Source organism: Nematostella vectensis, chromosome 1, assembly GCF_932526225.1.
Source record: "Nematostella vectensis chromosome 1, jaNemVect1.1, whole genome shotgun sequence".
Taxonomy (NCBI): domain Eukaryota; kingdom Metazoa; phylum Cnidaria; class Anthozoa; order Actiniaria; family Edwardsiidae; genus Nematostella; species Nematostella vectensis.
Window position 1 is genome coordinate 9,461,302 of NC_064034.1, and position 24,028 is coordinate 9,485,329.

At 40.4% G+C, this 24,028-nt stretch overlaps 3 protein-coding genes across 3 annotated transcripts; all 3 read right to left on the minus strand.

Moving 5' to 3' along the window:
- Positions 1-116: 116 nt before the first annotated feature.
- LOC5520341 lies at positions 117-9,587 on the minus strand. Its single transcript, XM_001640124.3, has 8 exons — positions 8,906-9,587; positions 6,110-6,384; positions 4,457-4,601; positions 3,780-4,077; positions 3,646-3,677; positions 3,325-3,509; positions 2,948-3,005; positions 117-1,309 (listed from the first exon to the last, which is right to left on the minus strand). Exons 1-8 carry the CDS (start codon positions 9,228-9,230, stop codon positions 606-608), a joined length of 2,022 nt encoding a protein of 673 aa, XP_001640174.2. The 5' UTR covers positions 9,231-9,587; the 3' UTR covers positions 117-605.
- A 2,572-nt stretch (positions 9,588-12,159) lies between these two features.
- Positions 12,160-17,910, minus strand: LOC5520422 (ficolin-2). Its single transcript, XM_032365395.2, has 3 exons — positions 17,606-17,910; positions 15,869-16,253; positions 12,160-15,742 (listed from the first exon to the last, which is right to left on the minus strand). Exons 1-3 carry the CDS (start codon positions 17,891-17,893, stop codon positions 15,477-15,479), a joined length of 939 nt encoding a protein of 312 aa, XP_032221286.2. The 5' UTR covers positions 17,894-17,910; the 3' UTR covers positions 12,160-15,476.
- Positions 17,911-19,331: 1,421 nt separating this feature from the next.
- LOC5520421 (calreticulin) lies at positions 19,332-23,745 on the minus strand. Its single transcript, XM_001640122.3, has 10 exons — positions 23,542-23,745; positions 23,323-23,430; positions 23,042-23,184; positions 22,466-22,529; positions 22,150-22,244; positions 21,410-21,619; positions 21,097-21,210; positions 20,552-20,695; positions 20,166-20,405; positions 19,332-19,814 (listed from the first exon to the last, which is right to left on the minus strand). Exons 1-10 carry the CDS (start codon positions 23,627-23,629, stop codon positions 19,650-19,652), a joined length of 1,371 nt encoding a protein of 456 aa, XP_001640172.3. The 5' UTR covers positions 23,630-23,745; the 3' UTR covers positions 19,332-19,649.
- Positions 23,746-24,028: the final 283 nt, after the last annotated feature.

Consider the following 24,028-nt stretch of genomic DNA (forward strand, 5'->3'; position numbering starts at 1 on the left):
ACCTTAACTCGAACGATTCAACACTACGAGGGCCATATATTATATAACTGTAAAAGGTTAATATGAAACCCTCATTAAATAAAGTTTATTGTATTGTATTGTATTGTATTGTACGATTTTGTTTGTTTACGCCAGAACACGCGCATGCGCATACGTTATTCAGCACTGTCGATCCAGCCCCCATCCCTAATTCATACCGCCTCTTGGCAAACATTGCTGCCACATGAAAGCTTTTTTGCCCTCTTCAAATCAGCACAATTCCCTCTATGGGGTATGGATCATTTCTCGAATCAAATAATTTACTAATGTACTATATTTGTTTTTGCAAACTGCATGTTATGATATCAATGTCTAGAAATAACGCGTGGAATTGGATTCCAATCAGCTACTTATCAACATAACGTCTGGCTGTTTGGATTTGGCCGAGGTCCCGTGCAACACTAGCTAAATATCTACGTAGATTAACACAACACAATGATTAACGACAACTCTCTTCTGGTAACACCGAACCGACAACTGCACGATGTTGACGCGTGATCGGAATCATGTGTCTACCACGTGACCTTGAGGTCTGCCCTCGTGATCATGACGAGTCGTCCACGTGATTAGAGATGTGTTTGCCCTTCAAATGTGTGGTACAGAGGCGGAGACTCCTTTTCAACAGTTTTAATATCCGGTAGTTTCTCTACCTCGTCATTATTCATTTCGCCGTTTTCCTCCGCCTCTTTCCTCCGTTTCTTCGACTTCTTTGTGCCCTTTGCCGGACAATGTAACACAAAATAGAACGGTTTCCCCTCCTCGATTGGGAGAGTTAACTCCTGCATGTCCTCATAGCAAGATTCGTTATCAGAGTCATCCGATTGTGATGTCACAGCAAGCTGGTCCTTCGCAGGCTCCACTTCCTCGGGTGTATCTACAATCACTGACTTCTCGCTATTAACGTTGCCTGTCTGATGTTTATCTTCCGGCTCCAAAGCAACAACAAGCTGGTCTGCGTCTGGTAATGTCTTTGACCCAGTTACCGCTTGCGTTGGCTCCTTCTCAGTGGTGGGTACAGGCATGGTTTTTGCCCCACCCGGGGTGGGGACCCGCTGGGATTGTCCTCTTACCGGTGCAGAGGTCGCGCGCGCTGGTAGCTTTTCGGGGGATGTTTCAGCGTCTACTTTCTCCTGTTCTGGGTTGGCTACGATGATGCCTTCTGGCTTGTCGTAGTTGCGCGAGTCGAGTGAGCTGGAAGGATGCGAGATGTCGGTCATGTCCGTGACGTTACCTTCTGACTGGGGTGGGGTGGGGTACGTATGGTCGTCCACTAGAACACGTAAGACAACGAACGTAAGATGTTAGGGCGTATCGATAAAGTCATCACCGCAGAACATCAAGATGTGCTTTAGGTGTTTTAGATTTGACTTATGGTTATGAGTCATTTTTAAATTCTAGTTAGAATCATACAAAATGGATTTTGTGTATTTACTGTGTCTGGTAACGAATATACACGATTCTGGAATCTAAAATGAATGACACACAATGACTTTTGAAGAAAGGGAAACGAGCGACACAAGACATCCTGCAAGAGAGTTTGTAAAATGGAACTAGTTAAGCAAAAAGTCAAGCCAATCATTTAATCATCGTAAGCATGCTTTCTCTTGAAAAGAGTTATAAGAGGCATGCCTGTCCACCAGATATCAACCTAAAGCGAGTGTTATAAGTGACGTCAAGAGAGCATAAGATAAGAGAGGGACACTTTGGTATTACCCGCGCGCCATGTCGATTCCGAGTCTGGGTATTTTTAGTAACCACCACCCCACCACTGCGCGTGAGGATTTGCTCCGTTTATTTTGTCCTACTCCCCCGCGGGTTGCGTGTTGTTGTTTTGCCAACTCGATAGGAATGAAAAGAGATCATGTAAAATAACTCGGAAGAAGAAAACAAGTCTAACTTAAGTAAGCAAGATTGGCAAATATACTCACAGAAAGCTAAATCCCTGAATAGTTTGACTGTTTTGTTTTTCTAAGCGGCGAAGTCAAGTGAAGAAGAAAGAAAAAACCGACGAGCGATAAAATGGCTTCGATATTGCGTTTAATTCAAATCCCGACTCCAGCTTGTATAATAACAACATAATAATATAACATATAATAATAACAACATCAAAGAAGTACAGTAATATCTCCCTCTTCATTTTCTCACGAATACAAAATCTCAGATACTTCAGCTTGCTGGCTTTGATCATCAAAAAAATGCATTCCCTCGCTACAAGGATAGTTTTATGAAATGTATTTTTCTTGGATTCCTTCTCAATTCACCGGAATGTTCACAAAAATCAATATCATATCTAATGTCTAACTTACAGATTTCGTTTGACCATTAGGAAGAAAATGAATGTTTAGACACCACGAAGAAGCAGCAAGTTAGAGCGAAAACGGTGTTTGAAACACGAGGTTTTCCGCTCTTGATTTTGAATGAAGTCTCGTTTTCGAAATCTTGCAATCCTCGAAGTACTACATCCCCTTATTAAACCGCAACTGCCCGTATCCTTGATGCTAGAATGAAATTTTCGATGGTATTTGTGCAAATAGGGTGTTTTTTTTTCGGCCCCGAGCCACAAAACAGCGGCAAATAACGATGTAAATGCCAAAGCGCGGGGGTAGGGTGAGTAAAAATGCTGACGCGCAGTGGTGGGGTGGTGGTTACTAAAAATAGCCAGATTCGGAACCGACATGGCGCGCGGGTAACACCAAAGTGTTCCTCTCTTATCTAATGCTCTCTTGGTGACGTGTAAACCCAGGGTTGTAGTATTTGGCAATTCCTCAATAAGACAGAACTGTGTTTTGGTGGCATAGGGAAGCGCCCCTCCCCCCCCTGTGTGCGCCCCTATCTATCGTACCAAATAAGCTGCATTCTCATGCCTAACGGCCTGAGACAGATGCAGAAGCACTAGTGATGTACTGACCAGGCATGAGGTATCCGTCTTCTGTCATGTCACAATACGGCAGGCTGTTCTTAGTGTTCTGTTGACAGGAAAGATGCAATGTCAAAACAACGAGCGCAACAGGGATAAAGGTGGGGTGGGGTGGTAGAGCGAGCTATGCCTCCCGACAAAATCGAGGGGAAAAAACAATTGAAAAAACATTAGATTATAGCGATTGTATGAGAGAAGGGGATTTGTCATTATAAATTAAAAAAACACGTTTTTTATTTCTCATTTCTTAAATATCTGACTATTTAGACAAAATTCTCACATCACTACTCACAAATCTAAAGACATAATGCATAAAAATACTTAGCAACGAGTCGTAAAAAATACCATTTTTTAATATAAGTACTTACACTGTGGTTGGTAGTCTCGCGTGATTGCGAGTCCAGTGTTTGGTAAATCGGCTCCTTTCCGCCAGGCCATGTGGGACGTGTGTTCACCACCAATGGTTGGTAGAAATGACCCGAGTAATTCGTGTACAGTGAGGCGGCTTTTCCGCCAAGCGTGGGGTCTATACCGCGTTCGTACAGCGGGTTACCTTAAAAAAAAAAAAATTATCAATTAGACAGGGCGATAGGCCACTTGCGCTTAAAAAGCGCGTGACTTTTTTGGTGACAAACTCGAACACGCTACGGCGTGTACTACTGAAAACAGCTGTTGGGGTGATAACTTACTTCTGTTTTTTCTTCGCATTGACAGATCGGCTCTGTGAATTATAACAAATACAAATGTAACAACTTAGAACAAAGTAGAATAATAAAAATCGACGATAAATGTGACCTTAACGGAAGATCCAAAACAAACTCACTTTCTTCTTTTCCTTCTGAACACTATGATAGCCGCGATGATGGCGACGAACACGAGCATCAAAAGGGTCCCCAGCACGGCAGCCAAGCCAATCAGGAGCGGCCCGTAATTGTCAGTCACGTCAACCATGCTGGACGCTTCCGTGCCCTCGGGACTCGTGCTCGCGGGCTCACGCCCTGTTGGTATCAGCGGCGGAAGTGACGTCGCGTTTTGCGTTATATTGACTGATGTCGTCATGGAAATGGAATGCGTAGACAAGGATGTGGTAGGGTCTGGGATTTGGATTCTTGGTCCTGGCCCTGAAAGAAATACAAAGTTTAGTGCCTGCTTTTTTTTGGTGAGGTTCACTAAAATGCATTTGGATAGAAATTCTTGCGTAGCTAGAACACAAATGTTCGAAATGTCGCGAAAATCAAAATATTAAGAGTTTTAAAAAGTTTCATCTTTTCTAACCATGTTTGGAAAGTTGATATGTATCAGGGCGTAGCCAGGGGGGGTAAGTCCCTTTTGGGCCCCCTCCTGTTAAGAATCCTGGCTACGCCGCTGTATATTGCTTCTAGAAACGACCATATTTGTTTACAATTTACAATTTCTGACATAGGAGTCTCGGTACTGTACACCAGTCAATACCAATATCTTGATATAGAATATGTGACGCCATGACATTCAAAAACTTACAGGTGCGCGTTCCAGAAATCTTGAACTTGAAGCACGATTTCATCTCCATCTCTATCAATCCTGCTTGTACTATCAACCTGTGTCTCACACACTTTACCGCCATCGACAGTACCAAGCCGTGAAGGACTGGGGAGACTGTGTCCCACTGTTAACATACGAATGGACTCACATAATTATTACTCTTTATGGGAAAAAAACCCATAGCTTAATACAATAAAGACCTACTGTGCTGTGCACTCTTGCATCTTTTTAGACACACTTATGTTTCTCTAGCCCAAAAAACAATATGAACCTTTCACTGCTATTCTAATTGTGACTAGCTAAGCATCTACAGCTTAAATTGCACTTGAATTGTAAGGCCTCAATCAAACGCGGATGATAGCAGTGTGCCATAGCAGGTCTCAAAATATTGGATGGGCAAAATACAGAAACATTAAGACATTATTCGTGGGGACAACCACGCCCTACTGGTCATTTCCTTAATTTTTTTTTAAATGTTTGGGGGGGTCACATGCCCCCAGTACCTCAGCCCCTGTTACAAGCCTGGAGAGCTCGACTCCCATGACTGTTTGACCGTGCACTCTCACACAAGGCTATAGGGGCACAGCATCCTGGGTGCTTATGCCTAGTGCACACTAGCGACATATCGACATAACGACATGGGCGCACGCACTCTTATCTTCGACATAACTACATGGAAATAACGACATAAGAGAACAAACATGTTTTTTCTTTTGTTTTCTTTTTGTTGTTGTCGGGCTAAACATAATGCGCACACCCATGTCGTTATGTTGTTATGTTGCTAGTGTGCACTAGGCATTAGAGTAAGACCATACCTGTCAACCTCCGGAAATCTCAAGGCTTGAGAATTTTTTGGGGGGAAGGGTGGGGTATATTCATTTTTTGGGGGGGAGGGGTGGGTTTTACCTTGAAGGCGTTTGCCGTATAGAAAGCACTCACGAACAAATCCACTTGTAGATCTCACGAGGGTGTTAGATAAATTGCGCTACGCAAGGGAATTATTGTTTCAAATATTTTAATAGAAAATAGACAAAATAACGATTTTCTTTAGAATAATTTTTCGGAAGCAATAAAAAAACGCTAAAAAGCGGGAGATTTGGTGCTCAACGCGGGAGAGCGGGAGAAGGGGTCCAAAATCTTGAGACTCCCGCCTAATGCGGGAGAGTTAACAGGTATGTAAGACTGTTACCAATGTCGAATCCAGTGTGACAAATATAAAATAAAAAATAAGAGTAGTTATTAAACTACATGTCTTTCCTTGGTAAGGGGCGTCAATTATGTTAGTCACTTGTGAAAACTAAGTCATACAATGAAACATGGGCCTTGGGAAAAGGCATTATTAGATAGTTATTTGTCACATTGTGTGATTCCAGTTAAAGATCATGCAATACAAGCCAGTGTTTTCTTTTTGTTTTTGCCCTGTGAAAACTAGGTGAATTTGGGGCTCTTGAGGACAGGAAGGATAAAAGCGTTTAAAACTTAAAGTTTTCTTTTTCAATAAATGCACTAAAGTTCATTGAAATTGGGAAAAAAACATGAAATTTCTGTGATACTCAAAATTGGGGATTTTGGTCGAACTGTGTGTATAGCGTCGAGGCAGGCGTGAATTGATGTTAATTTCTCCTTCCATACCTGCAGCTGTAGTTTGTTGAGTGTAAATCCATGCTTCACCGTTCGCCGTACGTCTGTTGACAGCCCCAGCCACTCGCCATTCTCCAGGTAGTGTGAATTATGAGGTATGATTTCGCATCGTAGGATGTTCCCAGAAGTCTCGTCTGTTATGATGTCTGCTGGGCCACAGATGGCAAACTGTATCTTGCCTGGATTCACTGTGTCTATGGTAGGCAGAGTTGGACTGGTACAGGTTGCACTTGAGTTAGCTTTATTTGCTAGATAGTACTGGCATTCTGAAAAAGAAGTTGTTTTTATTGCCTAAGAACAAAACGTGAGTCCAATATTGCTTCATTAGGAGTATTTAATGCCATATACACACTCATGTTGGGAATTTTTTTTTAATCATCAATTAGATTGATTTAATTCCAATAAGAATTTCTAAAATGACGTAAACAAGGTGTTTGAGATGGCGGGATATCTCACAGTAATGGATTTTTGATGACACAGATAAAAACATTTGACCTTATCCAGAGTTATATTAGAAACTAATCAATGTTCCGATGCTCATAAACAAATCGTTCATAATGATTTTTGATGAACTCAATTTATTACGTCAATTTATTCTTACTCATCAATTCGTACTCCTCTGATACGACCCGAAACCAATTGTTTAGTCGGCTTCGGTTAGTAAATCGTTTATGTATTCATTATTGCTTTTGTCTGACCTTTTGTCTAGGAAAGTGACGAAATGCGGTGAAAAAGCCGCAAATGAATGCACACGGCGGTACCTTCAGCTCTAAAAAGGCTACGACCCTTTCAAAAGGTATTCGTCTTTTGATTAGCATCATCAAAAATAAATCAATGCATACAAAAGGGGTCGCAATAATTGTCGTAGCTGACAAACGTTTTCCGTTTCTTCTTGTTTTGATGTAACAAATATGCTGACGGTAAATTACAGCATCTTTTACAAAACGCGGCAAGGAAAACTGCCATTGCTTTTTTTGAAACAAGTGACGGAAAAAAATCCCGTTTTGTCATTTGCATTATGTTTGTTAGTTCATATGAAGATCTTGCCCAAACTAATTAGCGTTACAATTCTAACTTGTTATTAAGAAATAAAAAAGGCGTAGAAATATAATCGCGACCTTGATTTCAATCTGCTTCATGCGCTGAGCTCAAGCGAAAGTTCAATAGTTGATGAAATCTAATTCTTTTCTACGAGAGCGAAAGGGGCATTCGGTTTATTTTTCTTATCGCGGCCTGACGTGGGGTCTTGAATTATGAAGAATGAACAAATTACCCACTAAAGAACATTGAATCGACATAAGGTCTAGTTAAATGGCAAAATAATTATTAATTTAGGATTACATGCGAGCGATGTTGTTGCAGTTTGAATCAAAATCAGGGCTTCCAAAAAAGGCAACACCCTGCAAAAAATAAAGTGATATACCACTAAAAAAATCTCGTAAAAAAATTAATTGGGATACCAGAAAAAAAGTAAAAACTATGCAATTCTAGAAAGAGCGAGTAAAATTTCACTGTCAGGACAAAGAAAACTGTGCAAACATTAAAACAGCCACAACAATTTGCATGCTTTACTCAAACCTACTATGACTTACAGCTGAGCTAACATCTTGCGGATCTCAAAAAGCATCAAAACACAGTTTATAACCGAAAAGAGAGCTTTGACATCAATTTATGCGATGGAAACCAATTTTTGGCCATAAAATAAAGGGAGCAATAAAGGGAGTCGCTTCTGTGATACATAAATTACCTTGCGTAAACAATGTGGCACGCTTCAACACTGCACTCGTTAAAAATTCGCTAAAAACCCCGTCATTTGAATGAATCGGCCATATCATACAGTCGCATAAATTCGTTAGTGAGAATTTGCTATAAAAATGTACCACAAGACACAAAAAACGCCGTGTTTTTCAATAAACGGTTTTTTTTTTTCAGATATCACCACATCCATTTGGGACTTTGTCATTTATCCGTATAACCTGGCCCATGTTTACTTTCTTGTAGCATAATATTCTAGAAATCTCTTTTAATTATTTTGTAGGCTTTATTCTGCTACGTGTAAGCCATGTTTCCGTAGCATAACAAGCTAAAGTCCGCGTTGTTTGCAGAAGGATAAAAACGCTAGCCAGCAGAGCGCCATTTGATCAACCGTGAATCACGAAACTGAAAGATTCGGGTAAGCCTTTTAACGAATCCTGACGGGAAAAGACTTTATGAAAAGCGCTAGAGAACATTAACACGTTTCGAAGAACAAGAAACATGGTCTAATCAATGTCGCTTCCAGTTTAATAAAATCTTGTGCAAACAGTCTTTGAAAGAACCTTTCTTTGTGGCTATCAAAGCATGTTCTATTTTTTGTGATAGCCAAGAAAGTATTTGGCTGAGGGATATTTTTTAATAGTTTTGTTGGGTACGAAATTGCGCTATTTGGCGAAAGGGCGTGATATCTTTGTAGTCAGGCGAGATCAGGAAAAGCATTAAATCCTAAACGAATTTTCTCATTTCCTGTTTTCATGGGTATTTTTAAAACAGACAAACCAACCAATCTAGAACTTGGAGAATATTGTAACGTTTTTGAGGGTTTTTTTTTCTTGACAGGATAGAAATCCATTCGAGTGCACTGCTCAATTCGAATGGCCCAAAGCCCAGTCTAAAACTTTTTTTGATTGAGGCGAAGATGCTAAAAATAGACAATTCGCGCTTTAGGAAAGCTAAAAAATTAGAGTAGCTTCACCAAACCAACCTTGTTGATTATTTATACGAACAATCCTGCGCATTGAGTTATCTTACCTGAACTGGAGTTGCCTTTGATATCGTTGTTGCTAACGCAGCGGTTTTCATGTACAAGGAACGCCGGCGTTTCGTCCTTACATTGACAACTTTTACAGCAAGCATCTAAAGGATTACACGGCTCGCTTGTAGGTACGCTGTTGTAGCTACCACACGCCTTCTCTGCTAGTTTAGTACATGCACTAGCGTCGTCTTTGCTCAAAGAAAAAGCGAAGTAGTCACCGACCACAGGCTTTCGAGTAACCTTTACTTTCGTGGTTTTCCACACTCCCTTCACCGCCAAAACTTGCAGCAAACAGATCAAGGCAAGCAGCTTAAAGTTCATTGTGTGTTTAGTGAATCCCTCATCCAATTTTAAAACGTCGATACCCGGGTTTTCTTTCTCCTAAACACAACTCGATCCGGCGTCCATGAGTTCTTCTCTAGGCTTTGAAGAATCTTGGCATCTCAGATGTCAGCATATCAAATGACAGACAAATGGTTTATGTAAAGCATTTCCTTTTGGGGATTCGTGTCTAGCACAGGCCCTCTGTGACACCACGACCCGCGAAGAAAATGCAAAGACACTACGCGACAAGCCTGCCAAATTATACGCCTGTCGTATAGTGACGGAAATGTGCCCTACGCTTACAAAATATCGAAACGCACGTATCCGTACAGTCAACATAGAGTCAGTGGCCTATTGTTCTAAAGGGATGCCCAAATTGTGACGTCACTAATCTCCAAAAACTAACTTGATATAATCGACCTGAGATAAAATTCGAACCCAGTCGCTATTTTATAGTCGATATTTTGAGTCGATAGCTCTTTTGAGTGTTGCAAGAAGGGATTATTTTACATATGGACAACCCCATGACCCACTCCTTGAAACACCCGTAGATTAGTGATTTATTCGGGCTTTGTTCGCAAGTGGCACCCGGAGCAAAGTTTACTTTGGGAAGCTTCAATAAACAGTGTTTCCGGGGAAGAAGGAATGCACGTTTATACTCAATTAAAAATATTCATTAAGAATGTTTTTAAAAGAAAAAGAAGGGTATACGATATTAGCTTTCCAAAGAGTTTTTCTTCAACTCTCAAAGTATATGACTCTGTTATTATGCTTATACGGATGTATGAGTATACGACCATTCGTTTCGGTCACATGTTTATTTTATAACTTCATAACCCTCTGACAGGTTGCGCCCCAAAACAAGCATCTACCCACCCACTTACACTGTCTAAGCCTGGTCAGCACATAACCGATAATTCATGCATATTTACAGACTAAATACATGCGTGGTGATAGTAGACGGAACTTAGTATTCGCTTTCGTTTTTTTTTTCTCTTTTTCGCGAATATAAAGGTTTCTCTGAAAAGAAAGAAGACCTCTTTTGCCAAAATTTTGAACAAATTGTGGTAGACTAAAAACGACAACCTCACAACACAACCCCATCGGCAGGCGCCTCTTTTTACCATTTTTTTTTTGCTCTATCGAGTTTCCCCGCACTGTTTTGACTTCCTGCCGTGGCGAGTCTTAGTAATCTAGTTCCACCCTCACGCATCAGAGCCCCCCTCCCCCCCCCCCCCGTCCCCTCTTCCAAAAGTTTTCTATCCACGTTTATACGGCCCTGTTTAGCATGCAAAAGCTAAAGGTTTTTTGTGCAGCCAGTGTATTTTTTCTCTGTAACGTATTTCTATATGCAAAAGCTCACCAAGGGTATACACCTATTTCAATTAAGGTTGACTATAAGAAAATAGAAAATGATGAATGCCAAACACCACTGGTTAGGAAAAACAAGTCTTGTATCCAGGTATCTGTTAATGACATTCAGTGAGGCTAATTTAAATTTGTAGCGAGGTCCTTGTAATGAACGAACGAATTTTAAATACAAGGAAACATTATTATTGGCCAAACTTTGTTCCATTTTCCATTCTCTTATCGTCAAACCTTTTTTAAATAGGTGTATATTGACGAAAATTAGTACTGTCCTCATCGTCAAGGATGGTCTGACATTATCATAAACCTAGCGATCATCAGCCTAGTGTACCAGGCGTTCTTACCGGGTTTACTGTGCTCGCAGTTTAGATGAACAATGAGGCAGCTTGGACGAGCTATGATTTCCGGTGACGTCAAAACTCTTACCATCCACCGGAAACCCAACCACAGGAAAACCGATAAGAACTCTGGGGCTAGAGGAAACCCGGTAAGAACTCTGGGACTAGGCTGAACACAGGAAACCCGGTAAAAACTCTGGGACTAGGCTGAACACAGGAAACCCGGTAATAACTCTGGGACTAGGCTGAACACAGGAAACCCGGTAAGAACTCTGTGACTAGGCTGAACACAGGAAACCCGATAAGAACTCTGGCACTAGACTAGACGTTACATTATGGGTGGCTTATACATACCTAATTCCGGCTAATTCCTGGACTCTTGAGATACATATGGGACTGTTTACAGGCAAAGATTTCCAAAAAAATAGCTTGATTTATAAGGCCCATTTCCTAAAGCTCAATGATGGCGCTTCAATTTAATTCCCATCTTGGAACTGTGAAAAACAAGCTTCTAGAAAGCTCACATGCGTTAAACAAGTCAAAGTCAAACAGAAACCTACTATCCATGTCTCACCGGGAATCGAAACCGTCTCAGTGAGAGGCCCCACTTACGCTGACGCGCTAACACACTGGCCCACCTGTGTTGAGAGACCCCATACGCTGACGCGCTAACACTGGGCCACCAATGCCTAAGAACCTATGTTTATTACTGATTTATATGATACCCATACAAACAAATTGGACTCTCTAATGTAACATAAATAAAGGCCCTTGAGGGGTGGTATATGGAAAAGAGCGCTGAAATGTTTTGACTTGACAAGGGGATGCCACAAGCTCCTTGCAAAAAGGAGGCTTCGACATTGACTTTGTTTAATATCTCGAGGCAAAATTTCCTTCCCGCCTTTTTCAGGGTATTTAAGAGTGACCGTCTCAGACCAAGAAATTTGTTGTTCAGAACAAAAATACCATCTTTTGCCAGGAGATAGCCCTTGATGACCTTAGTATTCTGTGAAAGTTTGAAACGAATCGGATAAATATCTTTGGCTTGAGAGGGGAAAATGTATTTTTCGAATAAAATTTGCGATTTTTCGGTATTTTTCGACTTGAACAGAAAATGTCTAAAAAAAAAAAAAGAAAAAATTAAGCCCGGCGGCAAAAATCAAACTTGATTGATAGAAATTATATAATTGTACATATTTGGATTAGGTCGTTGGTAGCTCTAGTATTTTTCTTAATTTTTAACAGATTTTTCAATTATTTTATGTTTTTCGTACTCCGTAAATAAGCCCGGAAAACGAGGCCTATATCTTCCATGGGACGTAGAATTGCACAATTCTTTTCACTCTAAGTATACAGCACTTATTTTGCTTCCAATATATCAAATAAAATTTTGTGGCAATTAAAAACACGAGTTTTGATGAGGCGATAAACAGCCCCCATTGAGCGCTCATATTTCAACAATTGCAAGACAATGGCTGTCGTAAGAGCACATACCTTTGCATCGGGGCACCTTTTATCGCCAAAACGAGTTCATATAAATGTGGTCCTGGTAGACTCTAAATAATATCTTACAAGGCGTATCTAACCGTAGAAGTTCAAAAGAGCACTCGATAACGCTAGGTCAACCATTCGATCGACCTCGACTTATACGCAATCGTACGCCACGCTTCCCGTCGAATTTAGTCCTTCATAGAAAGCTTAGCCTGCAAACAGGCTCTCTTTGTGCTGAATCGGACTTTTAGCCTTTCGAGTGTTCAGGAGCCCTGTGGCGCGCGTTTTTTAGTAGGAGGGGGCAGGCTCTTTTTGTGCTGAATCGGACTTTTAGCCTTTCGAGTGTTCAGGAGCCCTGTGGCGCGCGTTTTTAGTAGGAGGGGGCAGGCTCCCTTTGTGCTGAATCGGACTTTTAGCCTTTCGAGTGTTCAGGAGCCCTGTGGCGCGCGTTTTTAGTAGGAGGGGGCAGGCTCCCTTTGTGCTGAATCGGACTTTTAGCCTTTCGAGTGTTCAGGAGCCCTGTGGCGCGCGTTTTTAGTAGGAGGGGGCAGGCTCTCTTTGTGCTGAATCGGACTTTTAGCCTTTCGAGTGTTTAGGAGCCCTGTGGCGCGCGTTTTTAGTAGGAGGGGGCAGGCTCCCTTTGTGCTGAATCGGACGTTTAGCCTTTCGAGTGTTCAGGAGCCCTGTGGCGCGCGTTTTTAGTAGGAGGGGGCGTTTTTAGTAGGAGGGTGCAGGCTCCCTTTGTGCTGAATCGGACTTTTAGCCTTTCGAGTGTTCAGGAGCCCTGTGGCGCGCGTTTTTTAGTAGGAGGGGGCAGGCTCTTTTTGTGCTGAATCGGACTTTTAGCCTTTCGAGTGTTCAGGAGCCCTGTGGCGCGCGTTTTTAGTAGGAGGGGGCAGGCTCTCTTTGTGCTGAATCGGACTTTTAGCCTTTCGAGTGTTCAGGAGCCCTGTGGCGCGCGTTTTTAGTAGGAGGGGGCAGGCTCCCTTTGTGCTGAATCGGACTTTTAGCCTTTCGAGTGTCCAGGAGCCCTGTGGCGCGCGTTTTTAGTAGGAGGGGGCAGGCTCCCTTTGTGCTGAATCGGACGTTTAGCCTTTCGAGTGTTCAGGAGCCCTGTGGCGCGCGTTTTTAGTAGGAGGGGGCGTTTTTAGTAGGAGGGGACAGGCTCCCTTTGTGCTGAATCGGACTTTTAGCCTTTCGAGTGTTCAGGAGCCCTGTGGCGCGCGTTTTTAGTAGGAGGGGGCAGGCTCTCTTTGTGCTGAATCGGACTTTTAGCCTTTCGAGTGTTCAGGAGCCCTGTGGCGCGCGTTTTTAGTCGGACGGGCTTCCTTCAATGCCCACCCACGTAAAAGGGTTGCCGTCTCGCTTGGTTGTGAAGCTGATTCGATATTTGGCTGTGAAGACTGCTCTTGGAGTATCTTGTCCCGGTATAGAACTGCAGCCTTGTCATAGAAAGGTCACATTTTCCAAAGTGGATCAGCCAGATTCCAGAGGTGCTGGAGTGACCGATGACATCACTGAAGATGACATCATCGCAGCTAATCACGAGAATCATCCGAGAATGTCAGCTGACACACCCCATTGAGATCGACTCGGTCAACCTGTGCTCTCTCTATGCAAATGGAAAACTGGTTTCCATGAATCTTAAAATGCTAAAAAATGTGTGCGTGTTCCTTGAGCTGGATTCCGAAGATCTGATAAAGTCCAGAAGAAAATCTTCTTTTATATAACATATCAGTGAGGTCTTGGCAACATGCCCTTGTACTACAAGTAAGGTGTAAACTTGTGTGCTTCTTCTAGAATCTGTACCAATATTTACGTCTAGAGTCTTGATATCTGATATAAATATCCTTAGGGTCCATAACTACCCTCTCTTTTATCCCAAGGTTTCATTAAAACCATACATTGCATCCCTAGGGTGAATAAAAACACCCGTTTATCGTTTATATCCCCAGGATGCATGACAACCCTGTCAATGCTTGTATCCATAGGCAACAATGACAACCCCCCTTTTCTATCCCTAGGTTCCATGACAGTGTAGTGGATATTTTTAAACAGTCTCAAATTGGCTGTTCGAGCTTTTATGCGCTCTAGTAAGTTGTACAAGTAGTAGCTAGTAGTGTACAGCCGGAATCAACAGAACATTCTATTATGGCTCTGTTTCACAATAAACAGATACCATGACACGAATATTTAGCATTTTATAGTTTATTATATCAGCGATAGAACTGGAAAAAGAAATATGAACGTTATATGTACACGACAGCTGTGTTTACATGGGCTATCTGTGGTGTTGTCCGCATTCATTGTTTTATACACAGGTAGCCCAGGCAATGGTTTCGAAGCTTGTTCGTAGCTTGGAATCGGCTGTTATTCTTAGAGGTAAAACGAGTGGATTGAAGTCGCGATTTTTTGTGAAACATTGCCAATAAAATTGCCTTACAACTTAGAACATGCCTTGTTGTTGTCATATTTGTGTGTAATATACGATTTTGGGGGTTTTTCGTAACGGAATATATGACTTCTCTCCCCCTACTAAGGAAAGAAACTTAGTAGGGGGAGAGAAGTCATATATTCCGTTACGAAAACCCCAAGTCCCAAGTCCCATGGAAGATATAGGTCTCGTTTTCCTCCGGGCTTATTTACGGAGTACGAAAAACATAAAATAATTGAAAAATCTGTTAAAAATTAAGAAAAATACTAGAGCTACCAACGACCTAATCCAAATATGTACAATTATATAATTTCTATCAATCAAGTTTGATTTTTGCCGCCGGGCTTAATTTTTTCTTTTTTTTTTTTTAGACATTTTCTGTTCAAGTCGAAAAATACCGAAAAATCGCAAATTTTATTCGAAAAATACATTTTCCCCTCTCAAGCCAAAGATATTTATCCGATTCGTTTCAAAATTTCACAGAATACTAAGGTCATCAAGGGCTATCTCCTGGCGAAAGATGGTATTTTCGTTCTGAACAAAAAAATTCTTGGTCTGAGACGCTCACTCTTAATTGATTCAAAATTAATTGAAATAGGTCTACCACTCTGTCTAAAAAGGCCTCACTTTGATTTCAATTTGCTTGAGGGAGTAATTTTGTCCAAGCCATGTTTTCCAAGTTACGCCTTTAGCATGCGCGTACGCACCGTTGGCACCTCCAAGATAGAGTCCGTTAGGATTACACATATGACACTGATTGTACCACCAGGCCCCTTGATACGCACGGGCGCAATTTATGGTTGGATGGGCATCGTTTTCGACATCTTTGGTAGAGAAGGATTGTTTTTTCTGGTAAAGGAAGCTGTCTCCTGCATCACCTGAACGAATTAGAAACAAGTAATTGAATACGCGGTTCAGGTTACAGGGCTCGGGAAATCTAACAAAAGCCAAAGAGCCTTCACTCTTTGCCTAAGAAACGTTTTAGTTTTAGTGGCTGAATTTACCTGAGTATGCTCTAACAGCAACAAGTTTGTATTTAGATGCCTCATCACCAACTCTAAAGTCATCGTACTCGGCGTAGCTGGTGTTCCCCTCGAAGTCCTCCATATCAAAGCGCACGCGGTACCGCCTCTGTGACGTCAAAGTATGGATATTATCCAACCCAAGCCAGAACTCTCCCTCCTTGTCACCAAACCCCCGCTTGTACTCATCCCAGTTACGGTAGAAATCCACCGAACCATCCATGCGCCTCTGGATTAAGGTCCAGCCTCCCCCGCTAGTGACCAGGTCGCAGTAGACGTCGAGTGGCCGAGAGGGGTTGAGGGCGATGCGATATATGGCGCTGGTGTAAGCACCGTGTGATGACTGGATATAAGCACAAGACGGCAACTTAAAAAGAAAACAACATACATTATCGGGGGACGTTGTGGGTCTAATTACCGCAATGCCGCATAAAATTTTCTAAAATACCGCAATACCGCAGAAAAACATCGGAAATATCGCATACCTCACTAAAGGACGAGGATTTGAAGAGCATGCGCGACACCCCGATATTTCTAGGTTTCCCGCTAGATCTTGTTCCAAGCGCAAATCCCGCGCACCGCAGGACTAATTATATTTCTAATTATATAACACCACAACATAAATATTTAAATTTTTACCGCAAACCGCCGTTTAAAATGCAGAATCTCGCATCTCGCAGTGTTTTGAAATACCGCATCACCGCATTATTTTTTGCACTTTTACCGCAATCTCGTACAAAAAAGGACCAATACCGCAAAACCCAACGCCCCCTCCCCCATTATCATAAAATCGCTGTTAAACTTTAATTCATCCGGTCGCGTCACATCATACCACACCAAACAACAGCACACCAAACCATACCTTTTAACGCCACACTACCACATTACCCTACAAACACATCATACATAACAGAACACAGCTCATCCACACTATTACATCATCATAACACTAAACAAGATCACATCATATGTCATCATTATAAACCAAACTAACACACTACATCACAACACACTACTACACCAGCTCACAACATAACACATCACAACATTACACTAACCACAGAGTAGCGGATCTAGAGGAGTGAGGGAAAGTGTTATGCGCAAAAAAAAAAGCCGTACAGAATTTATTTAATTGGATAAACGCTGCCTTTTTATATCACAAGAACGCGCAGAGAATGGAGGAGCTACATAGAGGGCATAAAACAATACAGTATTTTTGGGGGCGGAGGGGGTGCAATAAGCCAAATGTGACAAAACATAAAAATAGACCCTCACCATTGTCATTTTGTCAAAGCCCCTCTTAAGTAAAACAATATATATACTCCTGCATATCCACACTGAGCCACACACACCATGCAACCTCATGCTACGCAGCAACTTTCCCCAGTCCCCTCCCTTCAGTTTTTCGGATTTCGCAATTCGGAATTTTTCGGAATTCGCCTGAATTCGACGAAGTTTGGAGTATAAAAACGTATAAAGTTTTTAAACTTTTTCAAGTTTAAAAATCTTTTAAAAACTCTCAAAAAAACTCTAAAAAAAACTCTAAAAAAAATTATCGCTCAATAAGCTCAAATATAATAAATACTACCATTTGATAACAGTAAGTCCTATTGCTTGATATCATCGTAAAGCAGATTGACAATGCCATGTTTCTAAGCTATCCAAGAAAAATGGAAACGTTGTCCGCGCGTAACTGAAAAGGAGAGAAATTGTACTCACCAACTCAGGTGAGATGAAGTCAACATGGGCATCTTTCTCAAGCTTTCCTTGTTGCTCCTTGTCATCCGTGAGTAACTCGCAAAGGTGCTTGCCATCAGAATCTTTCTCTATGTAGAAGTTGACTGATGCGCACAATCCCTCGGCGCGGGAGCATTCGCGAGTACACGAAAAGTCGTCCAAAACTTGTACGGTCTTCAAAGATTTGGCGAGGGATCTTCTACCGTGTAGGGTTGTGAAAAAATGGGAAAGAGTAAATGGAAAGAAGGAAAGGAAAAAAAAAGCTATCATCTCATTTGATCGCACCATTGCATCTGCCCAAGCGAATACCAAAAGTCGACTAAGAATAATGAAATATTAACGACTTAGTTACAAAGATAGTCGTATCCATAGCAATGGAAAATAAAACTAAACTATATAAAATATTAATTACTTTAAAAAGTTTGCACTAGTTCATGTTTCTCTGAGTTAACTGAGAAATGGAGATTTTGAGGCAGCAAATGGAAAGACAAAAAAGTAAGTATAATGGTAATTCATCTAATGCTTGGCTACACATGTATCTTAAACTCTAGAATGAAAAACTTGAACAAAATAAAAATAATAATAACTCTTCTATTAGACAAATTATTTTCCAAAGAAACAAAGTTACAAACAAAAGCATCATAAAACTTTAATCTATTATCAACTAATTCAACTAACTCTACACAGTAGAACAACAGTAGGTTTGCTGAGAGTTTATTTGCGCAGATACGTATTTTGAAAAATACTTACAACATGGTAAATCTTTAACAGATAAAAGCGCTTTTTGACCGTTGAAGGGGATGTGTTCCAACGCACTTTGTTATAAATGGAGCACTTTGTAACACCTGACACATGCTTTGTTATAAGTTTGACCCACTTTATAATAAAAAAGCTGACCTAAACTTGACCTATAGACCATTTTTTTAAGAAGGCGCGTACCCAAGATTTGACAACCTTCAATAAGATATTTCCTAGACTCGTCCCCAGGCTACTCCCTTGCTGTCAGCTCCATGATGCTTTGCGCGCAGACTAACACTTTCCAATATGGCGGACGCATGCTAACTTCGGGCGAGAACCAAGGGGACCAGTGACGTCATAGCCATGCAGAGTGTGACAGGCCCGCAGAAAAGCCTAGGGTAGATATTACCCACTTTTTGGCCGCCAAGGGGACTGAGCGCACCCCCTGTTTACGCGCCTGATAAACCCGCGCAGTTTAGGTACTACCAGCGAAAGAAAACTTGGATTATTTTACTTGCGGCGTGAAAGGAGAGTTCCAAGAGGTCCGGACCCCAACCGGCTCATGTGACGAGTTCGACTCGCTCCTTTAGGTATATCAACTGCCTATCAAGGCTGGAAATAGCACTGTTTTCCGCTCATATGGCGAAAGATGCTGTACTTCTCCTCAAACTTGATATAAATCAGATATATATACAATATTGTGGGTCGAACGCCACACATTGAGCGGATCGAAATGAATTGAGGCTTTGGAATAGGCTGAACTTTACTACAACCCTGAAATTGAATTGTATAATCCAACTAGATCCTTTGCATAAAATATCCCCTTTTACGGAGAAGTGGTTCATCTCTATTTACCCTTGGGCAAATAATCATATCAGGAAGATCTTACTATGTTTTTTCACACACTTTTTCATTTTTTATTAAACGTTTTTCAAGCTTGCAAATACCCCCTTTTATTACAAGAAAAAAATACAAATGTTTCCATTTTTATTTCAATGTTTGCACAAACAGCATTTACTATTTTTCATCACGGGTCTTACAAAACTCTGCGCCTTTCACATACAAAAATTGGTTAACTCCAGAGAGTTTTCAGGCCGGCTAATTAGCCAGACAAGTCTAAATGCTCTTTGGAAGATGTATGACGTAACGAAAACTATCACTTTTGAACTAGAAAAGCGACAATTAAATTATACACCTATGGAGGAGGGCCACATTGAATACGTTCTTGGGAGGGACGTAATTTAATACACATGTGATTGAACTAAAAAAGTCTAAAGTATATGCTAAATCATAGCTCATCTCGTGAGCTTTCTTCCGTCGTCTCGTCTTCAGATTTTGTTTCTTCTTTTGATTCAGGTTCTGCTTCTTTCGATTCGGGTTCTGCTTCTTTCGATTCGGGTTCTGCTTCTTTCGTTTCACTATCATCTGTCTTTGCATCCTCTTTCTTCTCCTCCTAAAACAGAGATTATCGGTTTTAAAATTGTAACACTTTGATTAACCAATGCAAAGAAAAATAATGTTTTTTATTCAGGATATTTCTCGATATGAAAAACATGAAAACGTAAAATAATTTACTGATATAAAAATTCGGCTAGAATACGGTAATAGTGATAAATAACAAAATATCCAATCCACATTTCTCAAAAAGCAGTTTTTGTCTTCCAGCACTAGCATGGACACTGCATATCACGAGACAATTGTGTGACAATTCATTTCTTGGCAATTTCTAGCTATCCTTTAAAAATACTTATTCACATAACCGTTCTATGGGGGTGATTGTGGTGAAAATCTTCTCCCTTCTTACCTCCTCTTCTTCATCCTCATCTTCCTCTTCCTTTTCTTTCTCGTCCTTCTTCTTTGACTCCTCCTCTTCTTTCCTTTTCTTTTCCTCCTCTTCTGCCTTTTTGCGCTCAATCTCATCCTGCTCGTCTTTCATCTTCTTCTCACCCTCCTTGGTCTTGTCAAACGTTTCCTTGGCGAACTGCTCGGCATGCTCAACAGAGTCTGTCACCAACACATTGTCGAAGATGGTACCTGACTTCACCTATGTTAAAAAAAAAAAAAAAAAGAATCCTCACAATCTGTTTTTAAATAATCAAGTATCCATCATAAGAGGTATTCTTAGTAACATGAGCTAAATCATTGTTTATATTCATTAATCTTGCAATTTGTCACTGTTTTTACTCTTACCTGCCATAGATCAAAGCCAATGGCTCCGATGTCTTTGTACATGTACAGTTTGTCATCAGCCTTGTACTCGGGGTTGTCAATCTCGGGGTGGACCCATTCACCCTTGTAGTTGGGATTATCAATTTGCTTGGGCTTCCACTCACCCTAACAACAACAGGGATGAGAACAATGAGACTCAATACATACTATTGCCTCTTAAGGTCAGACAGTGACATATTGGGTCAATATACATGACAATTATGCCCTATCTCATTTTATTTCATGTTCTACATGTATAAAAATTGTTGAGGAAGATAAAAATATATTTTTAATTACATTCGGGAATTCATCATTGCAATTAAAAAAAAAAAAAGAATTCACCTACATAAGCTTAGGATGATTCAGTTGCCTTTTTGTTCATTATAACTTGAATTCCAAGAATCACAACAAGATGAAATTAATAAATAATACAAAATATTACCCTCCCATAAGGCATCATGTTCTTTTCCCACATATTAAAATGAGCAATACAAAGTGTATAACAAACCTTGTCACAACAACCATACCTTGTACTCAGGGTTATCAATCATGGGTGGTTCCCATTCACCGTCAATCTCATCATCCCAGTCTTCTGGTTTCTTAGCGTCTGGGTCGGGGATGTTCTGAGGCTTGTCCCAGTCCTAAAACAAAGTCCATGCTGGGTCAATAACTAGTCAGACATGAGTTCGTTTAAAGGTGAAACTCTGGCCCTTCAGCTACAATGCAGGAACAAAGGGGGTCTAGGTCAGCAGCAAGAAAGAGTAGGAGAAGAAAAAGCCCAAAAAGAATTGTAAGCAAACACACTTGCGAGAGCAAAACAGGTCGATATATATACAGTACCTCGGGCTTCTTGTCTTCTGGGTCATCAATCATTTTCTTGTCATCCCAGTCTTCTGGCTTCTTGGCCTCTGGGTCCTTGATGGTCTTTGGGGGAAGGAAGTCCCAATCCTTCTCAAGTTCTCCACTTTCTACTTTCTCGTTATCGATCTTGACTTCGTAGGTGTTGTCAGGGCGCACAATCAGGGTATACAAGTGAGTCATCTCATCATCCTGAAGGAGTTGAGAAAGAGACAAAAGGATATTATACATAATGTTGACATTAAGTCGTGTTTAAAACAAACTGAAGGCCAAAAAACATAGAAACAATTGCATATCACTACTTTTTCATGCTATAGTAGCCATCAAGACCAGGTTTTAAAATCAACATATGTGTATCAGATTTTTTATTGACATGAGTTCTGTATAGCTGGGAGAATTTCACAATATTCTGTGCAATGAAGCATTTCTATGAGATACATGATTCACTAATGTAGTTCATGTCTCTCTTATTTCTCATATCTTTACTAGCCTTCTTCCCAAAACTGTCAAGATTGGAATGGTACAGTAGAGTACACAACAATGTAACAATTTATATGGTTTTAACTGAAAAGTTCTACATATTATTTTCATGTAATGGCATCTAGAACTAAGATCACAAAAACAGTTATCACAAAAACTTATATTGGAATTTATGTTTACAGAAATGTTCCTCAATTTCTTTACATTTTTTTCAAGAACATAGTTTTCACAAGAATACAAACCTTGCATCTGATGTCTTTCTTTGTCAGTAAATTTTTTCCCTTGTAGTTGAAGATAACATGTACTTTCTTTGTGCCAGGGCCGCAGATATCAGGTCCTAATTGTTAATATTTAAACATCATCACTAATGCTGGTACCCATATCAATAAGCACATGCTAACACAAAAAACATTGCTGAACATTATTTATTACTATTATCATTATTTGTGGTACGATAAGTGGAAAATAGAAGAAACTATTCCCATATTCTGCTCTCCCCGCCATAGTGAGTGTACAATAGGTGGATACAATTGATCATGAACTTCTTTTCATACTCACCGAACATGATCAGGTATGGTGAGTCACCATGCAAGTTCTTTTGATCAACATCAGAAGGGAATACCTACGTAAACACAAGTTAAATAAACATTAGGGAGGAATTATTTTGATATATAAAAACAAAACATGTTTTTGTAACAGCACAATGTAAGAATGTATACATTAGATGGGAATACCTACATAAATATAAGTTAAATAAACATTAGAGAAGAATTAGTTAGATATATCAAAACAAAACATGTTTTTGTTACAGCCTAATATGTTAGAATGTATATGCACAATAAAATAAAAATATAATAATATGTAAACAAAAACAATTGTAGCAGAGTAACTCAAAGATTGATTACACTATTTGATATCATTTGGAGTATAGGATCAAACTAAAATAAACCAATATTTGTTGGAATCCCCCCCCCTCCCCCCTAAGACTAAGTAAGATTCCATTGTTATATATTGTATATATTGAACCTTCAAAATTTCAACAATTTAGGTAGCTTCCTTCAGGATTGTTTGGAGAGATACATCTATATCTCTATACATCTATAGCTTAAAAAGGCTATATCGTGGGATATTTACCTTAGCATATCCACCTCCACAGTCGATATTCTGTTCGTGCTTGACACTGAATTGAATGACTAGAGTTTTGCCCTCGTTTGTGAATGGCTTTTCAAACTTGGCTGATATTCCATAAAACTTGGCGTCTTCGCTAGTTTGAATACCTGAGAACATTAAAAACTGTGAATAAATAAACCTACACAGTCATAATCTAGATTCAGGAATAATGAGGTATAATAATGACTTTTAAAGCTTGATGTTCAATGAATGCAATGACTTTGATTTTTTTACTAGTTTTATACCTTTATCTGCCTCGGCGTCGCCGTAGAATTTCCCTGCAGTCCATTTAAACTTCCCTTGCTGGGCTCCCTTAGAAGTTGAGCTTACCCATCTATCTTCCCAAGATTTATCTGTGGATTAACGGGGGAATCGGGTAAAATTCATCGAGAACACAACGCATATACAACTTGTTCAAGGTGGACTCCATCTCGTCTAATGACATGAGCTTTCTGAGGTCTTACCTTCGAATTTTTCTAGAAAATGAACTACAGGATCATCAGCAATAACTAAAGCAGCTAAGGATAGGAGTAACAAATGTTGTAGTGCCATTTTTGTGGAGAAAACAGCAATCACAGCTGTTTAGAAAGATGGAGAACTTGAAAATGGAGACACAAATTTGTCAGAGCACCATGTGAATGTAACAAGCCGCTAGAAAGGCCTTCTGCGTGGTGCGCGCTGATTGGTCGACCTCTGCTACAGCCAATCAGGTTATAGAATTTTGACCACATGGTATAATTTTAACCAATGGGGAGACAACACACGTCTGCCCGGGACTATCATGGGAGCTTTACTCGATTCAGCCTCGATTTGGTGTAAGTTCATTGGTTTTCATATGAAATATTTGTTTTACAGTTTTTCTTTGTGTATAGATAACAAAAAAAACATTTATCGCTTGTATGCAAAGTATAACTAACGTCGCCCGCTTTTCTTAGGAATTAACTATCAATT

Coding starts and splice junctions, on each gene's coding strand:
- LOC5520422 (XM_032365395.2), bottom strand. CDS start 17,893: ATGATAGCTTTTTTTTTCCTTTCCTTCTTTCCATTTACTCTTTCCCAT. Junction 16,254..17,605: donor ACTTCATCTCACCTGAGTTG/GTGAGTACAATT, acceptor TTTCTTTTTAAG/TTGCCGTCTTGTGCTTATAT. Junction 15,743..15,868: donor TGCTGTTAGAGCATACTCAG/GTAAATTCAGCC, acceptor TAATTCGTTCAG/GTGATGCAGGAGACAGCTTC.
- LOC5520341 (XM_001640124.3), bottom strand. CDS start 9,230: ATGAACTTTAAGCTGCTTGCCTTGATCTGTTTGCTGCAAGTTTTGGCG. Junction 6,385..8,905: donor CAAAGGCAACTCCAGTTCAG/GTAAGATAACTC, acceptor CTTCTTTTTCAG/AATGCCAGTACTATCTAGCA. Junction 3,510..3,645: donor AATGCGAAGAAAAAACAGAA/GTAAGTTATCAC, acceptor TTTTTTTTTAAG/GTAACCCGCTGTACGAACGC.
- LOC5520421 (XM_001640122.3), bottom strand. CDS start 23,629: ATGGCACTACAACATTTGTTACTCCTATCCTTAGCTGCTTTAGTTATT. Junction 23,185..23,322: donor CGACGCCGAGGCAGATAAAG/GTATAAAACTAG, acceptor TAATGTTCTCAG/GTATTCAAACTAGCGAAGAC. Junction 22,245..22,465: donor ACCATACCTGATCATGTTCG/GTGAGTATGAAA, acceptor ATTAACAATTAG/GACCTGATATCTGCGGCCCT.